General features: G+C 36.2%; 1 protein-coding gene across 1 annotated transcript in view; it reads right to left on the bottom strand.

Moving 5' to 3' along the window:
* The window catches only part of Acer3 (alkaline ceramidase 3), a 108198-nt gene that overhangs the window by 66923 nt on the left and 17048 nt on the right, over positions 1-24227 (bottom strand). The window contains exon 2 of the mRNA XM_013013893.1: positions 9390-9500. Within this exon, the coding sequence (XP_012869347.1) occupies positions 9390-9500 (111 nt within the window). The remainder of the gene's footprint in view (positions 1-9389; positions 9501-24227) is intronic.

Raw genomic sequence — 24227 nt, 5'->3', positions numbered from 1 at the left:
TAAATGTGTTAGGTCTACTCATCTATAGTACAGTTTAAACCTACCATGTCTTTGTTGATTTTGTTTGGATGATCTGTCCATAGCTAAAAATGGGATGTTGAAGTTCTTTTTTATTATTGTATCATAGCCTATCTCTCCCTTTAGATCTAAACACTCACTTTCTATATTTAGGTTCCCTGATGTTGGGTACACATATATTTATATTTCTTGTATCTTCCTGCTGAATTGACCCATTTATCATTATATGATGATCAGCTTTGCCTTTTTACAATTTTTGCACTAAAGTCTATTTTTATCTGACATTAGTATAGCTTATTCCTCTCTCTTTTGGTTTCAATGTGTATAGAATATTCCTTTGTTTTCATTCTTTAAGTGTCATTATAGATGAACTAAGTCTGCTAGAGGTAACATAGTTTGATTTAGTTCTTTAATCCACTCAGCCACTTTTTTTTCTTTTTTGTGCTAATACTGGGACTTGAACTGGGCTTCCCACTATTGTTAGTTTCTTTGCTTATGGCTGACACTTTACCACTTGAGCCACAGCTCCACTTCTGGTTTTCTGGTAGTTTATTGGAGATAAGAATCTCATAAACTTTACTACTGGTTTCAAACTTCAATTCTCAAATCTCAGCTTCCTGAGTAGCTAGGAATCAAAAGCATGAACCACCATCACCCAGTATGGGGTTTTTAACTGATTAATCCATTTTTGTTCAAGGGATTTCTAATAGCTAAGGACTTTGGAGTAGAATTGATATGTCTTCTAGTTGTTCTGTATGTTCTTTCTCCCCCCTCACTATTTTCTTCTGTGCAAGTGACTTTTCTCTAGTATGTTTTGTTTTGGTTTTTGGTTGGTTGTGGGGCTTGAACTCTGGGCTTAGGCACTGTCCCTGAGTTCTTCAGCTCAAGGCAAGCACTCTACTGCTTGAGCCACAGCACCACTTCCGGTTTTCTAGTGGCTTACTGGAGATAAGAGTCTCACAGACTTTCCGGCCTGGGCTGGCTATGAATTGTGATCTTCAGATCTCAGCCTCCTGAGTAGCTAAGATTACAGGTGTGAGACACCAGAATCCGGCTTCTAGTATGTTTTAACTCTTTACTTTTATTTTCAGTGTGTTAATTAGGGGATTTTGTTTTGTGGTTACTATGATGCTTACTAAGAACATCTTATATTTATGTTAAGCAGATAAAAATTCAAATTGGATTATAGAAACAGAAACAAAAAAAGTATATTTTTTTTGCTGGTCATAGGGCCGGAACTCAGGGCCTCAGCACTGTCTCTGAGCTCTTTTTGCTGAAGGCTAGCACTCTACCACTTTGAGCCACAGCCTCACATCCAGTTTTGGAGATAAGAGTCTCATAGGGGGCTGGGAAGATGGCTCAGTGGTAGAGTGCTTGTCTTGCATGCATAAGGCCCTGGGTTTGATTCCTCAGCACCACATAAACCGAAAAAGCCAGAAGTGGTGCTACTCTGTCTCAAGTGGTAGAGTGCTAGCCTTGAGCTGAAAAGCTGAGGGACAGCACCAGGTCCAGAGTTCAGGCCCCACGACCAAGGGGGAAAAAAAAGTCTCATAGGGACTTTCTGTCTGTGCTAATTTTGAGCAACAATCCTCAGATCTCAGCTTCCTAAGGAGCTAGGTGCCCAGTGCCCAGCTGAAAAAAAAAAAAAGAAGAAGAAAAAAAGAAAAACTTTTATATTTTAAATCCTCTCCTTCCCAAATTTTGAATTTTTGACGCTCTATTTTACAATTTATATATTATATAACAATTGTTTCAATAGTTTTTCCTTTTACCTTTCATACTAGAAAGTTTACATTCCAAAATACATTATCAGAATGTTTTGAATTTGACTGTATACGTGTGTGTATGTGTGTGTGTGTGTGTGTGTGTGTGTGTGTTTGTTAAACTAGAGATAAGAAAAGTAGAGACCTTCCTGGCTGGGCTTGCTTTGAACCATAATCCTCCTATCTCAGCCTTGTGAATAGCTAGGTGAGCCACGGGTGCCCAGTGTCTGTATATTTTTTTAAACTAATTTTATACCTTCAGGTGTTTTCTAAGTTACTGACTGATGCCATTTTCTATATGCTTGAAAAATTCTTTGTAAGGCAGGCTTGGTGTTAAATTCCTATGCTTTTATTTGGGAAACTTTGTCTCCCATTTCTGAAGGACAAGACTAGCTGGGTACGGTACTCTTGGTTGGTATTGGGTTTTTATTTCTTTCCATACTTTGAATATATTATTTCATTCTCTATGGCCTGTAAGGTTTGCTAAAAAGTCTGCTGCCAGGTATCCTGAGAGTCCTTTTCATGTCATTTAATTTATTTTTGCTGCTTTCAAGATTTCTTCTCTGTCTTTGATATCTGACAATTTGATGATGTATCTTGAGGTTTCCTTATTTGGAATGAATATTATTGAAGAGCTTTGACCTTTATTACCTAGATACATTTTCCTCCAAGTCTGGAAAGTTTACTGCTATAGTTTCTTTAAGTAGATCTTCTATCCGTATACTGATTCTTGACCACTAATGTACCATACCTTTGTTCTTTTGGTGTCGTTCTATAAATTGCTGTTTCATTCCTTTGAGTATGTCTCCATTTGATTGCACATATCCAGATAACAATCAGGTTTACATTCTTATACTTGATCAGTTCTCCCTATTTCATTTTTAATTTCATCTACTGTTATTTCAGCTTCAGGATTTTATTTTTTAGAATATTATTTAAATCTTTCTGTTAAATTTCCCACCACTGTTTATGTTTCTTAAAGTTATTAAACTTCCTTAAAACAGCTATTTTGAATTCTTTGATCATATATCTCTATCTTACTGGGGTCAGTCACTAGCAATTTACATAGTCTGTTTGTTGCTATCATATTTCCATGCGTGTTCTTGATGTCTTTGAATATAAGACAATGTCTGCTCACTGAAGAATCAGGTATTTATTTCAGTTTCCATAGTCCAGATTTGTTCAAGTCCATTCTAAGAAAACTTTCTATTTCCTAAACCTGTGACCACAACCATTTTGGCACTAGGGGGTGCCAGAAGCCCAAGTTTGCCATGAGTCTTTAGATCTGAGTTGCTGCAGAGACTGGGGGACTTTTCCACCATTTTGTCAATCAACATCATGTTTCATGTATTTTTAAAAAATTCATTTCTTTGAGGTTATTTCTTTTACTTTTTGGAAGTACTGGGATTTGAACTCAGTACCTTGTACTTGCTGGGCAAATACTCTGCATCTTGAGTCTTGCCCCCAATCCTTTCTTTTCCTTATTTTTTGAATAGGGTCTCTACTTTTTTCTTTTTTTTTGTCAGTTGTGGATCTTGAACTCTGGGCCTCAGATCTTCAGATCAAGGCTAGCACTCTACCACTTGAGCCACAGCGCCACTTACGGCTTTTTCTGTTTATGTGGTGCTGAGGAATCAAACCTAGGGCCTCATGCATGCGAGGCAAGCACTCTACCACTGAGCAACCTTCCCAGTCCTGGGTCTCTACTTTTTTGTCCAAGGCCAGCATGGGACTTTGATTCTTCTACCTCTGACCCTGAGTACCTGGGTCAATAGATATGTGCCACCATAGCCAGTGGCTATTTGATTCAGTTAGAAAAGTTATGCTAGTTTTCTTCTGCTTTATAGTTATTTGTGAGGAACAACTTCTATCACCAAAAGGTCCTAATTCTCAGTTTTTCTTTTACAATAATTTTGTATGGAAAAAGATACTGCTTCCTCTTTTTTTGTCCATTTTATGTACAAAGGTTTTAGATTCCTTTCCTTTCCTTTTCTTTCCTTCCTTTTTTCTGGTACTGGGGTAGATAAATGTTTACATGACTTAAAGGTCTTTAGTGCTCACCTTGGCAGTACATAACCAGAGTTATGCTATACACAAGGGAGGATTCCAAGAGTGTAACTTCTTTATAGTTTAACAAAATGAATACCAGGAAGCTGGAACATGTGTAGATAGGTGAGTTTGACGGGAGGAGGCAGATGAATGGAAAGAAGAAGAGTGGATAAATACAGTCATAATATTCAATGTATATATGTGCAAAATGGAACCAAGTAAACTGAGGAAAGGGGTGGGGTTGGGAGAGATGGAGGAAAACAATGATGGGGTGACAATGATCAAGATGCACTGTATTCATAAACAGACATGTTGTATTGAAGCCCCTTTTATAACAACTCAAAGATAATAAGTAAATAAACTGATCATAGGTTTGATATTATGACCTAACTAGCCATTGTTAGAATATCATTTATTATTCTTCATGTTAATACAATGAGATTTTCAAGACAGGCCTTCTTAACTCGTGTGTGTGTGTGTGTGTGTGTGTGTGTGTAATTTTTTGTTTTGAGGAAGGAAAGTAAAGGAAGGAGGAGTTGATATATTTTGTAATTCTCTTTCTTTGTTTCAGAGTGTCTCAGTATGTAGACTAGGCTGACCTCAAAGTTGGTATCTTTCTGCCTCACTTTCTGTAGCGCTAGGATTACAGGTCTATTCAAAGCACTACTGGCTGCCTTTTTGCTTTTATTTTTTAAATAGTGCTGGGGATCAAATCTAAGGTAAGTACTCTACTATTGAGCTACAACTTCAGTCCCTTGTAATTCTTTTGCTTCAGCAGGATCTTCATTTTGTTTGTTTCTTTCTTATTTTTTCTTTTTTGGTACTAGGGATTGAACCCAGGGCCTCTACCACTAGAACTCTGCCCCCAGTCCTGTTTCAATAGGATCTTTCTTTCCTTTAACTTCCTTTTTTCATTAACTCACATACTTCCAAAAGGCATTTCCTTTTTATATTTTATCTCCTTTTCTGAACTGCTAACTTTCCCAAATTATCACTTTAGGTCTGCCACATTTTCAACTCCTTGATTTTTTAGTTAGTACTACAATCTATCAGATTTTAGATTGCTTTAGAGAATTTGCATTTATGTGGGGGATTTCTCTTTCCATAAGTATTTTTCTTTTGTCAAACTTAGGCTCCCAACTCCTATATCTTCTTCCATGTAGTTTTTCAAACTACTTCTTTGAAGTCTGAAACATGAAAGGTAGTTCTATTGGAATCTGATGTTTCATGTTGAAAAGTAATTTGAAGTGCAGAATATAGTAATGCATTGCTTCATGATGGAAACACATTCAGAAATATGCTGTTACGTAATTTCATCATTGTACAAACCTCATAAGGTATTGTTACACAAACCCAGATGGTATAGATGATTACATATCAAGACTCTAAGAAATAATCTATTGCTTCAGGTTACATATATATATATATATATACACACACACACACACACACACATATATACAGCATGTTACTGTATTGAATACTGTAGGTAGCTGTAACATAATGCTAAGTATTTTTGTATCTAAACATAGAAGACATACAGTAAAAACAGTATGATATAAAAAACTAATTATTTATATCAGGCTCTTACCACTGTACTTGGCTAGTGAGTGAGCTGATAAATGTGAATATAAAAGTGTAGGACATTATTATTCACTACTGTACACTAGAAGATACTATTCCCTTATATTACATTGGATTTAGAGAAAGTATTTTTCTTTCTTCAATAAGACATTAACCTTGGCCTACTTTTTTACTTTATAAACTTATTGATTTTCATGAACTTTTTATAATAACACTTAGCTCAAAATATAATATTTTATTTTAAAGTATGCTAAAGCTTTTACATTTTTCTTTTGTTATTATAAAGGTGATGTTACAGAAGGGTTACAGTTTTTTAACCTCAACTTTTTTGTTAAGAACTAGACAAAAGCACACGTCAGCTTAGTCTTATACATGGTCAGGATTATCAGCATCCCCATCTCCCACGTATATCTTGACCTACTAGAAGGTGCTTAGGAGCAGTAACAGAAGTAAAACTTCATCTCCTATGATAGCAAGGCCTTTATTTTTTAAGGTACTTCCTAAAGGAGCTGCCTGAGTCTATTTTAGAGTTAGTTTTTGTATGTATGTGTATGCTGGTATCGGGGCTTGCACTGGCTTGTTCATGTGTATGCTGGTATGCAGGCTTGCACTGGCTTGGCTTTTTAGCTCATGGTTGGTATTCTACTACTTCAGCCACACCTGCCATCTGGCTTTTTGTTGGTTAACTGGAGATAGAGTCCTGCAGACATTTTCTGCCCAGACTGGTTTTAAACTTCAATCTTCCAGGTTTCAGACTCCTGAACAGCTAGGGCTGGTGCCCAGCAACAGCTAATTTTTTGTAAGTAGGAATATATTCTAAAATAATGATAAAATGTATAGTAAAGTAACATTACCCTATGACACCGAAACCATCTAAATACTCTATGATGCTTTTATAACAATGAAATTGCTTAATAATTCATTTCTCAGAAAGATCCTTGATGTGAAGAGATAATACTGGCAATGCAGTAGGTTTGTTTACATCAGCATCACAAGTATGCAAGTAATGCCTTGTATTAGACAATATAATATGTACTGTATTACCAGGTAATAGGAATTATCCATCCCCATTATAAAGTTATAGAACATTATACTTGTGGTCCATTGTGAACTAAAACATTGCTACCTAGTGAAAAACCATATTCTCTTTCTTCTATTAACTCTTTTTTTTGGTCGTGGGTCTTGAACTCTGGGCCTGGGCGCTGTCCCTCAGCTCTTCAGCTCAGGGCTAGCACTCCACGACTTGAGCCACAGCACCACTTCCAGTTTTCTGATATTTAATTGGAGATAAGAGTTTTACGGACTTTCTTCCCAGGCTGGCTTTGAACCATGATCCTCAGATCTCAGCCTCCTGAGTAGCTAGGATTATAGGGTGAGCCACCAGCACCCGGCTTCTATTAACTCTCAAAGTATGGGTTATATATGGTTTTATTTTATTTACTTCTTGATCTATATTTCTGGGTGGGTAAGTAAATAAATTTTAACTTAGAATTTATTGGATAACTTGGATAATACTGTTATTCAAAGGTCTATCAAGTCTTTTTTGGAGTAATAATGGGGCTTGAACTCAGGACCTCTCTACCACTTGAGCCTTAATCACAGTTCTTTTACCTTCAGTTATCCTTTGAATAGGCTCTTGCATTTTTACCCAAGTCTGGCCTGGAGTGTAAAATTCCTAGTTACTTACTTAATGACTGATTGATTTGAAAATGTGTGTGTGTGTGTGTGTGTGTGTGCTGGTACTGAGGCTTGAACTCAGAACCTTGTGATCTTACTCTGCTTTTCCAACCATGGCTGGCGCTCTACCAGTTAAGCCTCACCTCACCTCCACGTCTAGCTTTTAATTGAAGAGTCTTGAAGATTTGTCTACCTAGGCTTGTTCCAAGCTTGATCCTCAGATCTCAGCCTCCTGGGTATGGAGGATTATAGGCATGAGCCACTAGCCCCCAGCCAGTCTTATTTATGCCACCTGCATGAATGGGAGGACAGACATATGCCACCATGCCCAGATTTACTTACTTTTTCCTGGGTTGGCCTTGGACAATGATCCTCCTTATTTCTGTGTCCCAAAGTAGCTAGAGTAATTAGTTGTGAGCCACTGTGCTCAGCCTCAAATCTTTTTATTCTTGTTATTACTGCTAGTGATTTGTCCATATTTTATAAAAATATACTCAAAACACCACAAGATATAAAGAAAAGGGCTAAGTTTATGGATATCTCTGTTTTGAGGTAAATCAAGTAACTTTCTTAAAACTCCATACTATGAGTAACAAATTCAGAAATCTCTCATATGCAATGATTAATATAATTATGGTACAATCTGATATGATACACTTCAACTTGTGATTTTATACCAAACATAAGTCTTCTTGGCCCATATATAAAGAATATTCAATATAATAAATAGTTGGGTGCTGGTAGCTCCACCTGTAATCCTAGATACTCACAAAGATGAGATCTGAGGATCATGGTTCAAAGCCAGCCAGTCAGGAAAGGCAGTAAGACTCTTATCTCCAATTAGCCACCAAAAAGTGGGAAGTGGAGGTATGGATCAAGAGCATAAGCCTTGAGCAAAAGAGCTCAAGGACAATGCCCAGGCACTAAGTTCAAGCCCTAGACCAGTACACAGACACACATACAAAATCTAACATGAGCAAATGAGCAAACAACAACAACAAAAATAAACTGTACTTACAGAACTGTATTAAAGAAACAACAATCTACTTTTCTTTGGTATTTTTTCTTTTTCATAATAATTAAAGACACAAATGATAATAATTAAATGACACAAATGATTTTCCTACCTTAGGTTTTGGTAAAGTTGATTAATCTACCTATCCACTATTCACTGAAGACCATTAACTTGCCTAACCATAGGGATACAAAACTGACTACGACATAGTTTGTACCTGACAGACAAGTAAAGAATGTGAGTAAAATACAAAGGATTAAAACCAGACTAATATTCTTTCCAAAAAGTTTGAAACCAAGCAAAATTGTATGTACTCTTTTTCCTATATGATATATACTATTTTTGAGACAAGGTCTTACTATGTAATTCTATCGAGCCTTGAACTTGTGATCCTTCTGCTCCAGCTCCTTTAAATGCTGGGACTGCAACCATTGCCAACATACCCATATCTATACCACATTCATTTTTAAGGGTACATATATATGGAGGGTAAACAAAAAGCATGTGAGAAAATTATAAGATCAGATTTAAGACAGGTTAGCTCTTTACAGGGTTGAGTGGGGAGGCTAAAGGGGATAAAATGAGGAAGGAATACAAAGGAAATTTGAATTTTATCTACAGTAGTAGATTTCCTTAGGATAAGTTAAAATCTAAAAAAAATATTACAAACTGTTCAGAAATGACAAAGCAGGGCTGGGGACGTAGCTTAGTGACAGAGTACTTGCTTGATATATTGGAGGTCTTGGGACCAATCCCCAAAACCACTAACAAAACAAAGCAAAATAAAAGACAACAAAACAAATAATCTGACAAAACTATGTGATAAGATATGTATGTTTGTTATATAACCTCTATTCCATATGCTTAAAGTATTCTGCAATTTTTTAAATAATTTATTTGAAGCCTAATTCAATTAATTGGTGATATTTTTAGAATTAGTTGTGAACTTCAGAACGTGTTCATATTGTATAATAAACAGAATACTAAGAACTGCTTTTAGAAATAAGAAAAAATATAGGCTGTTAACTTGGCTCAGTGGTAGAGCGCTTGCCTTGCATGCACAAGGCCCTGGGTTTGATTCCTCAGCACCACATAAGCAGAAAAAAAAAAAACCGGAAGTGGCGCTGTGGCTCAAGTGGTAGCATGCTAATCTTGAGCTGAAGAGCTGAGGGACAGCACGCAGGCCCTGAGTTCAGGCCCCAAGACTGACAAAAAAAAAAGAAAAAAAGAAAAAATATCCCATATAATATGGCACATAATTTTAGATGAAGGGTTATACATACCTGTAAGTGTTAAATAAGCAGCAATGTACCGCTTTTCCAATCCATCTCTAATAGTCTGAACTGCACCAAAAAGTGGAGGTATGATCATAATCAGGTTACTCACTGTATTCCCTACAGAAGAAAAGATGAGAAGATATTTAGATTTATCAATAACACTTAAAAATAAAGATACATTAATTTGGCCTTTAACAATAAAATGTGGCTTCTCAGAAATATGGTAGAATGATATCTTCAAAGTGTACAAGAAAAAATTTCTATACTTAGCAAAAAATTCTTACCAAAAAATCCAAGTAAATCAAAATAAAATCTGCCAAATAAATTCACTTATTAAATTTGTTTATTTTGCTAGAAATGTTACTCATGTAAATAAATGTCAATATGGGAGATAAACAATACAAGTAAAATAAATGATAAATCTTAGAATTTTCTACAAATTCTAAGATCATTTCAGAAAAAGTACTCAAAAATCCCTTCATGATAAAAGCCCTGCAGGAATAGAAGAAACATATTGCAACATAATAAAGGTTATCTATGATAAATATACTTTATAATAACAGCTATCTACAACATACTTATATTAAACACATACTACATGGGGCAAGACTGAAACTATTGCCTCTGAAGTCAGACAAGACAAGAATCATTTTTCTCCCATTCTTTAGGCTGTCTTTTTTTTTTTTTAAGCTTGTTAACAGCATCCTTGGCTATACAGAAACTTTTTAGTTTACTGTGGTCTCATTTATCAATTCTTTCTTTGATTTGCTGTGCTTCTGAATCTCTGCACAGAAACTTCCTGCCTGTGGGCTGGGAAGGTGGCTCAGTGGTAGAGCACTTGCCTTGCATGCATGAGGCCCTGGGTTCGATTCCTCAGCACCACATAAGCAAAAAGAAAAAAGCCAGAAGTGGCACTGTGGCTCAAGTGGTAGAGCACTAGCCTTGAGCTGAAAAGCTGAGGGACACATTCAGGCCCATGAGGCCTTGGGTTCGATTCCTCAGCACCACATAAGCAAAAAGAAAAAAGCCATAAGTGGTGCTGTGGCTCAAGTGGTAAAGCACTAGCCTTGAGCTGAAGAGCTGAGGGACAGTGCTCAGGCCCAGAATTCAGTCCCCTCAACCTGACCCCCCCCCAAAAAAAAAGAAAGAAAGAAACTTCCTGCCTGTACAGAGGAGTCCTAATTTCTCCTCTTCCTTCCTGTAATAATTTAATGGTTTCAGGTCTTGAAGTGATTCATTTTGAATTGATGATACTGGTGCAAGATGATAGATAGGAATCCAGGTTCCGTTTTCTGTATGTAAATATCCAAATTTTTCAACATCATCTGTTGAAGAAGTCTTTCTTCCAGACTATGTTTTTGGCTCCCTTATGGAATAGTAAATGGTTTTAGGTCTGTGGGTTTATTTCTGTGACTTCTATTCTGTTCCATTGGTCCTCAGGCCTGTTTTTGTGCCAGTACCAAGCTGTTCTCATTACTATAGTTCTGTAATATAGTCTAATGTTTGGAATTATTCTACCTCTAGCACTACTTTTCCTGTCCAGGATTGTTTTTATGATTTGAGGCCTTCTGTGGTTCCATATGAATTTTTGTATTGTTTTCCTTGTCTCAGTAAAGAATGGAGATTGGGTTCTGATGGGCACTGCATTGAATTTGTTGACTACTTTGGGCAAGACTGCCATTTTCCCAATGTTAATATTCTGCCAATCAAGGAACACAAAAGGTCTTTCTACTTCTTTATATCTTTTCCAATTTTCTTCAAAATCTTACAGTTTTTTTTGTACAGGTCCTTCATGTCCTTGGTTTGGCTGATCTCTAGATTTTATTTTAGGGAAGAATATTACAATTACAGTTGCTTTCCTGATTTCAGTCTTCATCTTCTTCTTATTGGCCTAAAGGAAAGTTACTGTTTTTTGTGGTTTGATCTTATACCCCGCTACCTTGCATACATCTGACAAAAGCAATATCTAGAATATACAGAGAGCTTAAGAAACTAAATCCTCAAAGAATCAATAAGTTATCATTAATAATTAATAATTTACCTGATTAATAAATGAGCAGATGAGCTAAATAGAGAATTACCAGAAGTAAAAATGACCAACAGACATATGAAGAAATGCTCACTAAGGATACAAACAATGCCAGGTGCCAGTGGCTCACACTTGCTATCCTAGCTCCTCAGGAGGTTTGAGATCTGAGGCTCATGGTTCAAAGCCAGCCTGGGCAGTAAAGTCCCATGACACTCTTACCTCTAATTAATCACCAGAAAACCAGAAGTGGTGCAGTGGCTCAAGAGGCAGAGTGCTTGCCTTGAGCTGAAGAGCTGATGGACAGCACCCAGGCCCAGAGTTCAAGCCCCACAACCGACCAAAAAACAAACAAACAAAAAAAACCCAACACAATAATAGATGCTGGCAAGGATGTGGGTGAAAAGGACTTTAGTATATTGCTGGTAGGAATGTAAACTTGTTCAACCACTCTGAAAAGCAGTATGGGAGCTCCTCAAAAAATTAAGCACAGAACCACCCTATGAACCAGTTAACACCACTACGGAACTTATACTTGCAATCCAAGCCAAAAATAGAGAGGATCAGGTAGGAGGATTGTGATTCAAGCAAAAAACTAAGCAAAACCCTATTTCAACAAATAAGTCAGGCTGACTGCTTCACACTATAACTTTAGTAATCTTGAAATATAATTTCTTAAGAGGTGAAAATAACATTTCTTCTATCTCTTCCTTCTCTCTTATTTATCTTCCCTCCCCTTCCCCCATCCTTACTTTTTCTTTCTGACAGGACCTTATTCTCTTGTAAGAAAATAAGCTGTATTCCAGACTGGCATATAACTTGCAATATAGCCCAGACTGGCCTCAAACTCATTACTATCCTGTCATAGCCTTCTAACTGCTGGGATTACAGGTGTGTATCACCTTACCCATCTTTATTATTGCTATATTTTCTTTGTGACATATTCATTCAGGTTACTTAATGATTCTAAACACTTATGTTTTTTCATGTGAAGATCAGACATACTACCTATTATAGTGACAAAATACTGTGTAAGTTGAAAGAGATACTAAGCTATCACTGGAGACCAAGGTTCAAGGGACAAGAGAGAAAAATGCTCACTGTAGTCATGTCCCTTACATTCTTCCCCATCATCACAGCCATATTTCAGGCCCCTATCTTTGACTTCCATGATAAAAAGTAAATCAAGTAAAAAGCAGAAGCATAATACATGTAAATGTAGCATTATATATGAGAAAATTTGATAAAAAAGTTTCACTTTTGATGTAAATTATAAATATATATTTATTTATTTAATTTTAAAGGTATACTCATATACAATAAAAAGTTTACCTTCTAAAATCTGGGGTTTTGTTTTGTTTTTTTGTCAGTTGTACCACTTTAAGTCACAGCACCACTTCTGGTTTTCTGGTTAGCTGGAGATAAGTGTCTCATGGACTTTCCTGTCTGGGCTGGCTATGAATCACAATCCTCAGACCTCAGCCTCCTGAGTAGCTAGGATTACAGGCATGAGCCACTGGTGCCCAGCCTTGTTTTGTTTTTGGTGCCTGTACTGGAGCTTGAACTCAGGGGCTCAAGCACTCACTTGTGGGTTTTTTGTTTTGTTTTTATTCTTGCTCAAGGTTAGTGCTCTACCACTTGAGCAATAGCCTCTACTGTGGCTTTTTGCTGGTTAACTGGAGATAAGAGTCTCAGAGACTTATTCTGTCTGGTCTGGCTTTGAACTGAGATCCTCAAATATCAGTCTCCTGAGAATCTAAGATTAGGATTACAAATGTGTGCCACCAGCACCTGGCCTGCTTAAAAAAAAAAAAAAGAAAAGAAAAACACAGAATATGCAAGGCTGTAGGTTAGATCTCCAAAATAAAATAAAACAAAACAGAAAGAACAAAAGAATAAAGGGGAGGAGAGGAGGAAAGAAAGAGTAAAACAATAAAAGTATATTATAAATGAATATAACACAAAAATTACAGCATAAAACTACCATAATTAAAGTTGATACAAAACGATATCATAATTAACTCTTACTTTGGTACAGCTAGTGAAATTTTCACAGAAGAGATAGCAGATGAGGGTGCCTTAAAAGATGACTAGGACTTAGGAATGTACAAAGAACAAACAGTACTCAGGGCAGAGATAACATAAATGTGTGCAAAATCAAGAAGGAACATGATGTAACTAGGAAACCATGAGAAGTAACTTACATTATGTCTAGGGACAAACTGTATCAGGAGGTAAAGCTACTAAAATGGAAGGAAGATGAACATGGAAGGCATATCTGTGATCTCCCAAACAAACTGAAGGAAGTTTGTACTTTATACTAGAGGATGAAATTGCCAAAAAATAATGCAGTGTAAAGATGCAATGATAATTCACTTTAAGATAAGCTTGAATAACTGGAGATTGCCAGCGGACAAACAAGGACACTTCTGCAAAAACTCTAAGTTTAATGTAGTGATAAGGTCTCAACCAAAGTGGCTGTGAGATGGAAAGGAGAAAAGAGGAGGCATAAATTTGACTAAGATTTTTATGGTAGAATACAATCCCACCTTGCATTTCAATTGGTTATGCAAAAATATAACCAAAAGTATGTCATTATACTTTTAAGTAATTCTGCCACTAAATTTACCTACTTTCTTTCCATAGAAAAAAGTAACTTTAAACATGCAAGACCATCTCACCCACACAGATTCTGTATAATTAAATTGCTTGCATGGTGGCTGGTACATAAAAAGTACTAATAAATTTGAGAAGTTATACTGATACCATTATTTTGGCAACATTGAAGCATGAACTCAGAATATCTCATGTTTTTTTAACCTGCTTGATCAGCTGGTACTCTACCACTTGAATTACACCTCTAGTGTCATGGACTTTTTCTTTTTTAAGATGGCTACAAACTTCAATCCTCTGAATCTCAGCCTCCTGGGTAGTTTATAGATATGAGCCACTGACACTGAGCCACTAATATTTTTTATGTTACCAAAAAGTCACAAAAAATCATTTTCCCTAGAAATACGTATATCCCTTAATTAATAAAAGTCAGCATTTCTTCCTTGAAATCTTGGCATGAATTCTCAGAATCCCTGAGGCCAAGTTTATAAGGGCTTTTATCAAATTTAGTTGTTGAAAGCATTTTTAAATAGAAAAGAAAGAACATAAAATTGGTAGTAAAAGGAAGCTTACCAAAGAGAAGTTTGAATGAATATGCTCACTGAGGTTAATATTCAGTTACAAGTAACTAATTACATCTTTTTTCTAATAAAGTATACTCTAAAGGGACTGGTAACGTAGTTAAGTAGTAGAATGCTTGCCTGGGGGGGGGGGAGAATGGGAATTATCCTTCTCCCTAAACAACAGAGCCTGTTTCTCTTTCCTTACCCCATTAATCTACTGATTAAGAGCTCCATTCAGATTCTTTGGGTTGTTTTCATGTATAATTGTAGTGTTTCTCAAAATTACTCACACTCTGTCTTTTTCCTTTTCCCTTTCCTCTTCTCCCTTAGTTTGACTCACATTCTATGTTTATCCATATTATATATTTTATATTACATACACGTATGTAATTTACATATATCATATACATGTATGTTTATAATTTGTTATATTACATACATATAGAACTTATATTACATATACTTTTTAAAAACATGTTTGTATACATGTAATTATATATACATATATATTCATGTCCATGTCTTTTATATTTATGTATGTCTTTTAAGTTTAGATTCCACATATGAGAAAAAAACATGATACCTATTCTTTTGTGGGTTTTTTTTTGGTGGGGGGCTTGATTTCACTTATTTCACTAAATATGATTCCTGCAAGTGACATGATTTCAGTTCTCTTTATGGTTATGTTAATATTCCATGGCATATATGTACCATATCTTTTTTATGAATTCACCTGTTGTTGGGCACCTCAGCTGATTACATCATTTGGCTACTCCAAAGAGTGCTACAATAAGCATAGCCTCCCAAAGGGCTAGGATTACAGGCTTGAGCCACTATGCTCAGCTTCAAATAAGGTTCTAAATGAATAAAGAAGTGGATTGGAAGTGTTGTTCAATGAGGCAGTAGAGTACTTGCTTAGAAAGTGCAAGGCCCTAAGTTCAATCTACAGCACCACAATAAAAAGTATTAAGAGTACTAGGGGAAAAAACCCTGTGTGATCAGAGAAACATAAAATATCTCATGGGAATCTTGACTTTGAGCTCTCCTGAAGCCCAAATTTAATTAATAGATCCTGTGGTGCAATTCTGATATAAAGAGACCTGTGTTCAAATCAAAAGCCCTGGGGAGTTTTGTCTTTTGACATTTTTTACATCTTCAATGCTTGCTTTGGGATGCTTTCATATCTTCAGTCCTGTCCTCTCTTTTTCCTGATGTACCATATTTTTGCCTTTATATAAAACCATAAAGTGAATATGCTCTATACAGAAGTATGAGTCCTTTCAAACTTATGAAATGTTTACCACAACATTTTCTATACTGTCATGTCAAAATCAGCACATAGCCAACTCATATGCCAATAAAATGGTAAGTAATTCTATAAGATGAAAAAAATTCAGCAAAGTCTTCCTTTATTTATTTATTTATTTATTTTTGCCAGTCATGGGGCCTGAGCTCTGGGCCTGGGCGCTGTCCCTCAGCTCTTCAGCTCAAGGCTAGCACTCTACCATTTGAGCCACAGTGCCACTTCTGGCTTTTTCTGCTTATGTGGTGCTGAGGAATCGAACCCAGGGCCTCATGCATGCAAGGCAAGCACTCTACCACTGAGCCATCTTCCCAGCCCGTCTTCCTTTATTTTATCATAACTATTAATTCAAATCTTAAAGCAAAACAAGACAATTAACTGTTTCCATTTAGACTTTATTCTTTTCCTAACTGGTGACTCTGTTTCTTAAATTTATTAAATTATGTATTATTAGTCTATTAATTTTAAATATAGTTCAAACTTCTTTAGCAAATGAAGTAAAAGTCCCTTATTTCTTTTGGTCAACCTCCAGGTAAATATGAATAATGGCAAATGGTTAAGCTTGGATATGTTTAAACATGAAATGTGAGTTGTTGAATTCCTTTTGAAATATGTAATTGGTTATTTACATTTAGTGGTATTTCATTCAGTGATATAAGCAAACATATATTAATTCTAAGATAAAATATTAAGTAAAAATAGGCTTATGAATTTCCTTTTTTTCTTCTGAGCTCTTCTGCTCAAGGCTAAAAGCACTCTTAACCACTCTTACCACTAGCCACAGCTAGCTCACTTCTTGTTTTCTGGTGGTTAATTGGAGTTAAGAGTCTCATGGACTTTCCTGCCTGGGCTGGCTTTAAACCATGATCCTTAGACCTCAGCCTCCTGATTAGCTAGAATTACAGGTGTGTGTGTGAGCCACCAGCACCCAGCATGAATTTCTTTAACTTACATTACTAGTGTTAAACTTAAATCAAATTCCTAAGTAGTATGGAAAAATTAAGAGTATATACATGCATGCCCTCAAAATCACCATCCCCAAATCTCTCAAATTGTGTCAGTTCTACCAGAACCTTTGGGCCAAGTTCCAATGGAACAAGATATTTGTTACCAGGATAGTCACTCCCCAAGTGTCAGCTTTAAAGGTCTAAAAAACTTTTCAAAGAAAACTAAAGAAAATGGATAGGTCAGCCAAGACAAGTGTGCCATGGTACAAAACAGAGTTTTTCTGTGATCCAACTGAAATAGCACTATTGTTAACCCACACATATAACTGGAATATTCCCATGGTCTTTTTTCTATAAAGCTGCAAACCAAACACCAAATTTATTACTTAAAAACTCAATAATCATTTTCTTTTTAAAAATAAAGAGAATAAAAGTTAAAAAAGATAAAAAAGAAAATAAGCAGAAATATATTAACCTGTTTTCAGTTTATGTTCTTGGCTATAATCCTTGTTTATATATCAAGGCCCAGTGAGATTAAGGAACTTGCTCCAGATTGTTCAGCTCTTTGAGGGAATGATTTAACCTTGTTAAGGGAGGGAAGGAGAGAGAAGGAAGGTAAGGAAGGAGGGATGAAGGGAAAGATAAAAGGAAAAGGTAAGAAAAAGAAAGGGAAAAAGACATGCCTAAGTCTGCATGTTTTTCTGATTGCTTAACAAGTGACTCAATTTTTCTTTTTTCTGGGCAGTACTATAATTTGAACTCAGGGCCTCTTGCTTACTAGCCAAGCACTCACTAGAGCCACACCCTCAATCCTTATTATGTTTTAGTTATTTTTAAGTAATGTCTAGCATTTTTGTCCAGTGTCAGCCTCAGATCATGATCCTTCTAACCTATAGGCCTCCCAAATGGCTGGGGATCACAGCCATATACCACACAGCAAGATATACCACACAAGCAATAACTTTAGCCATGCTGACCTGGAACTGCAATCCTAATTTCTACCTCCCCCTCCCTATTTTTTTTTGCCAGTCCTGGGGCTTGAACTCAGGGCCTATGTACTGTCCTAGAATCTCTTTGTGCTCAAGCTTAACACTCTACCACTTGAGCCACAGCTCCACTTCTAGCATTTTGAGTAGTTTATTGGAGATAAGAGTCTCTGAGCTTTCTTGCCCGGGCTGGCTTCAAACCACGATCCTTATATCTGGATCCTCATATCTCAGCTTCCTGATTAGCTAGGATTACAGGCATGAGCCACCACTGCCCAGCTTCATTTTGTTTCGTTTTGTTTTTGAGGCAAACACTTGTTATATAGCACAGAATGTCTTGGAACTCTCAATCCTTCTGCCTTGGTTTCCAAGATGTTGTTGTTATAGACTGAGCCACCATGCCCATCTTAATTCCTTCTTTCTGTAGGCTTACAAGCTAACCAATAGGCTTGAACACCTTAAAGACTTTTATGATAAAGCAAAAAGAGCACATTCATAAAAGATTTTTTTTGTATTTCCTATCATGCACCTTAATTTTCTTAAGTTTTTCTTTCATCATTAAAGGTACTAAATAGATATCTTTTTCTTTCCAGGAGTGATGGGTCTAAAATCCTACCACTCAGGAGACTAAAGCAGGAGGATCAAGAGTTTAAGACCAGCTAGAACTATATAGCAAGAATCTGTCTCTAAACACAAATGAACAAAAATAACCTTTTGTCAAATGGTTTGACCTAAAATGCATATGAGTTTTCCTTAAATCTGCTTTAATTTCTTTTTTCAAATTTTTAAAGTTTTCATAATAGAGGTTCTTCATGTCTTTAGTTAATTCCTAGGTTTGCGGGGTTATTTGTTTTTTCTTTGAAGCTATTACAAATGGAGCTGCTTTTCTGATTTTAGTCTCAATCTCATTGTTGGCATACAGAAAAGTTACTGATTTCTGTGGGTTGATTTTATAACCTGCTACTTTGCCAAAGTTTAGGATCAGCTCAAGTAATCTGGGGGAGGAATCTATCAGATTCTTTAAATACAGGATCATGTCATCTGCAAAGAGGGATAGTTTTGGTACTTCTTTCCCTATTTGGATCTTCTTTATGTTTTTCTCTTGCCATAATTATTGTTCTTGCTAGGAATTCCAGTACTATGTTGAAGAGGAGCAGACATCCTTGTCTTGATCCTCATTTTAGAAGAAATGGTTTTAGATTTTCACCATTAAGTAAAATACTGGCTTGTAGATTTGTCATATACAGCCTTTATTATATTAAGGAATATTCCATGGATTCCTAATTTCTCCAGAACTTTTATCATAAAGGGGTGTTCAATCTTGTCAGATGCTTTTTCTGTACCTTTTGTTTGTAAGTTCATCTGTTTGGGGGAGAGTAAGACGGAGCACAGAAATGGTGGGACATTCAGCAGTGATACTCATTAGATACTATGTAACTGTAACCTCTCTGTATATCACCTTTACAATAACGGTATAAATAAAATAAAATACATATGCCTATAAGTATTTTAAGCATTCCTATTCTTCTTACTAAAATAAAATTTAATTCTAAGAAACTAACAAAAGCACATACTGTTTGTGAAATGAAGTTTAAAGCTGTAAGATGCTAGCTATCAATTATGATTTTCTTTGTAAAAATGTTTCTATTGTTCTATGTATAGTATAGAACATATGAATTTACTTCAAGCAATCTCTGCATTTTGCTTAGCTTTCTCACCACTCATTTATCTATAATTTACAGAACTACATTATCCCCTCTCCAGCTTAAAACTATATTTAAAAAAAATGTTTTTTGGTCATGGGGCTTGAACTCTGGCCTTTGATGCTATCCCTCAGCTCTTCAGCTCAAGGTGAGTGCTCTACCAATGAGCCATAGTGTTTTCTAGTGATTTATTGGAGATAAGAGTCTCACGGACTTTCCTGTCCAGGCTGGCTTTGAACTGTGATCCTCCTGAGTAGGTAGGATTACCAGTACCCGGCTTTAAAACTATCTTTAGTTTCCCAATTTCCTACTAAAATTACTTTGTAGACAAAATGTCCTCTCTGACTAGATAGATAGATATTATTCCTTTTCTCTTATTTTGGCCTTTATAGATGTTTAAATTTTACCTTTATACTGTTCTTGATGAAAAGTTTGTTTTCTTTGGTTTTTGACCAAATCTTGCTATGTACTCCAGGCTGACCTCCAACACATGATCTTCCTGCCTCAGCTTCCTAGAGAGCTAGAATAACAATATGCCACCATGCCCAGTTCTTGATGGCAAGTTCTTTCTTTTTCTTTTTTTAGTGTTGGGATCTACCTCATAGCATTTCACATGCTAAGAAAGCATTCTACCACTGAGCTCACCCCAACATTCCTAATCATATTTAAAAAGACTTGGAGCCAGAGCACAGAGGCTTGCTTTGTTGCATTCTTCTCTGTTAAAATTCCATCTTGATTATTTATTTTAATTTCCCACTGTGATCTAAAGCCTTATAAGTAGCCATAGTTTCATGAAAAAAAAAATTCCTAAATACCAACCTCCTTTTTATCATATAATTGTAGTATGGAAAAAAATCTCCCAAATATTAGTCATTGATATTTGTATCAGACTTTTTTTCTGAACCAACAATAAAACAATTTATTCCCTTGGCTAAAATTATGCAAAGGCTGACAACTGCAAATAAAAGCCAAACTCTGTGTGAAAGGAAGGGTTTGCACATGTGTACACACTAATAATGGGGCTTGGAATTTAGAGCCTGAGTGTTCTCTCCTTAACTTTTTCACTCAACCCTGGTGCTCTGCCATTTGAGCAACAACTCCACTTTTTGATGGTAATTGAAATAAGAGTCTCATGGACTTTCATGCCCAGACTGGTTTCCAACCATAATCCTCAGATTTCAGCCTTCTGAGGCGCTAGGATTACTGGTATGAACCACTGGCAACTGGCTAAAAGCCAAACTCTTTACCATGATCTAACAGGCTAATGCCAACACTGTCTTCCTCTTCTCACTACTCTCCTTAGGCAACCATTCCCTCAACACTAGCTTAATATTTCTAGAACAAGCCAAATCCATTCTAGCCTTAGATATCTGCAGTACTATCTAGAACATTAACACTACTGACTGCCATATATCCCTTCTCATTCAGGTTTTAAGCCAGATGCCACCAACTCAAAGAAGCCTACCTTAAATGGTCTTATTTAAAGAAATCCTCTAGCCTTGTTTTATTTCTTTATATTATGTATCACTTAATAAGGAGCCATTTATAAACTGGCTATTTGTCATCTCCCCTCATTGTAATGCGAGAACATGAAAATAGTATATTACTTGCTTTTTTTTTTTTCACTGCCACATTACAGTCACCCAACACAATGCTGTAAAAAAGCACATTTTCTCTATCTGACATATTGGGACTTGTTGACCCTGGTAGGATTATGTCTCCTAGGAGTAGATAGTCACAATCCGTACCCCTTTTCAAGTTTCTCATACTCTAGGGTTGTTTCCCCACTCCAGTTACTCAGGGCCAGGTTATAAGCAACACCATTCCAAGCCTCACTAAAATTACTCAAATTAGCTGGGTGTGGTAGTACATACATATAATCACAACACACAGAGCCACGGAGACAGAAGGATAGTGAGTTAGAGGCTAGTCTGGGATACACAACCAAATCCTGTCTCAAAAAATAAATCACTCAAACTAGCCAATTCTAAACCTATTTACGCTGTACTGTTCCTTCCCTTAGAAACCACAATAAGGTGTTTGCCAATGTTTTCTTCTAAAAAGCCCCCACCTCAACTGACTCTGGAGCTTCTCCATGTCACTGTGCATGGTATACACATTGTCAATTTTTATGAAACTAAGGGTATAGAAACTTCTTTCTTTGTGACAATCATTTCTGTATCTGTGTGTCATACTGCATACCTGACTAAAACAAATCTAAGGTATTGTTAAAATCAGTGCCTAGTACCAAGTGCCCATTCAACAAACACCTGTTGAAAGTATCACTGGAGAAGTTTCTTCCTTCAGCATTAGCACAAACTATTTATTCATATCATTACTCAACACATTTTGACAATTAAGTCCTTCATAAAATGTATTCTTTGCCCAGTAAGTTGAGCTACCATTCTAAAGATTCCAGGAAGAATAATATTTTTTCTGTTTATGAGCATTTCAAATAGAGAAAATGTAAGAAGGCAAAAAGGTTAAAAGTAAAAGGTTAAAAGTAAAAAAGAATAATGTATAAATATAGCAAAAAAGAGCAGCTATTATAATATTAGACAAAAAAACCTTTTACTACAAAAAAAAAACTATAAAAAAGAACTCAATTACCTAGGAAGATACAACCCTAAATATATTTTAACCAAACTCTCAAAATATAAAAGGCAAAAACTAATAATGAGGTAATTAAATCTGCCAACATTATAGAAAATTTTAATATACCTATCTCAATACTTGAGAGATAAACTAACTTTCCCAAACCAGTAGGGTTTCAGAAGATTTTAGAATCACAATTGGTTTATCCAATAAACTACAGAACTAACAGATATGTGAACAGTGATTAGAGGATCTTTTACTTCTAGCCCCGGTAGAGTAACTACACTGGACTTACCAATTAGTGAGCAGAAAAGACAGAAAAATTTTGAAAAACTCTTTTCAGACATTAAACATCTAAGTAGTACAGAAAAAGGGAGGGGGATTTTTTTTTGTCTATAATTATCTCAGTTTTCAGAAGGAGGCACTTTTCCAGACCTTGATGCAAAGAAAAGAAATCACACAGTAGTCTCACTTAATTGAGGAAGCAGAGCTTATAGACTATAGTAGACTGATTTGTAAGACAGAGTACCCCAGAAGGTACCTAGCCAAAAAAACAAAAAACAAAAACCTCCAAAACCTGCAAAGGATGCCTTAAATCTACTGCTGAATACTACATTGAACATACAGAGACAGAGACTCCATTAGGCTGAAAAAAGAACTTACTCAGAGACACAGCTCGGTGGTAAAGCACTGACAGTACATATTTGAGGTTCTGGGTTCAATCTCCAGCACCAAATCAAATTGAAAAAAATAAGAAGAAGAAAGAAATATCAGTAACCAAAAACTACTAGAGGTAAAACAACAACAACAACAACAACAAACCTGTAGAGCTATAAACTAAAATACTACTGTAACACAAAAGTCCAGAGTCATTCAAGTTGTGACTAAATGGAACAAATTTTCTTGAATACCTAGACATCTTGAACACTCAATCTAAAACATATATTTTGAAAGAAGCCTTGAAAGGATCAGATGGTCAGATATGTAATACCTGGCCTAAACAAAGCCCAATATGCTTTAAAAGAAGATAAAATCTAGTCATTCAACAATGTAATCCTGTAATGTCTGGCATCCAAACAAAAATTAATATACAAGTTACAAAGCAAAAGAAAATCAATCAAAAGAAACATTCAGAAATGACAATGGTAATGAAACTGGCAAAGATTTTATATAAGTTTTTATTATGGTCAATAATCAAAAGAAAACCATGAACATAACAGGGAAAGAAATGGAACATATTAAAAAGGACTAGGCAGCCATTGTGGTTCTTGCCTGCAATACTAGGTACTTGAAATGAAAAGATCAGAAGGATCTTGACTTGATTCCAGTCCAGGTATACATACAAGACTCCTTCTCAACCAACAGCTAAGCATGGTAGCATGTGTCTGTCATTCTAGCTACATGGAAGACTGAAATCAGGAGGATTGAGGTTCCAGGCCAGCCCAGGCAGAAAAAGCTCATGAGAGCCCATCTCAATGGAAGAAGCTGGGCATGGTAGCTCATGCTTTTCATCTCAGCTATAACAGGAAGTGAAAAATAGAAGGATTACAGTCCAGGAGTGCATGAAAAAAAATTAAGGCCCTATCTCAAAAAACAACTAGTGCAAGCCAGGCACCGGTGCCTCATGCCTGTACTCTTAGCTACTCAGGAGGCTAAGATCTGTGAGGACTGAGGTTCAAAGCTAACCAGGGCAAGAAAGTCTGTCAGACTTCTATCCCTAATTAACCACCAGAAAACCAGAAATGGGGCTATTGCTCAAAATGGTAGAGTGCTTGAGCAAAACAGTTCAGGACAGTGCCTAGGCCCCAAGTTCAAGCCCGCGGTAGTAACTAGTACAAAAAGAGCTAGTGTGGGTAAGTAGTGGAGTGCCTGTCTCGTAAACACAAGTACCTGAGTTTAAACCCCAGTACTGTACATTAATTAATTAATTAATTCAAATAAATATACTTCTAGTAAAGACAAAAATATGGTTTTATGGCTAAATCTCTCTAAGAAAAACAAGGTAAAATCTAGAATTACAAGGGCTGGGAAGGTGGCTCAATGGTAGCGCGCTTGCCTTGAATGCCTGAGGCCCTGGGTTCGATTCCTCAGCACTACATAAGCAAAAA

The sequence above is a fragment of the Dipodomys ordii genome, unplaced genomic scaffold (genome assembly GCF_000151885.1).
Source record: "Dipodomys ordii isolate 6190 unplaced genomic scaffold, Dord_2.0 Scaffold22, whole genome shotgun sequence".
In the NCBI taxonomy this organism is placed as follows: domain Eukaryota; kingdom Metazoa; phylum Chordata; class Mammalia; order Rodentia; family Heteromyidae; genus Dipodomys; species Dipodomys ordii.
This window is presented reverse-complemented; position numbering and strand designations above follow the sequence as displayed.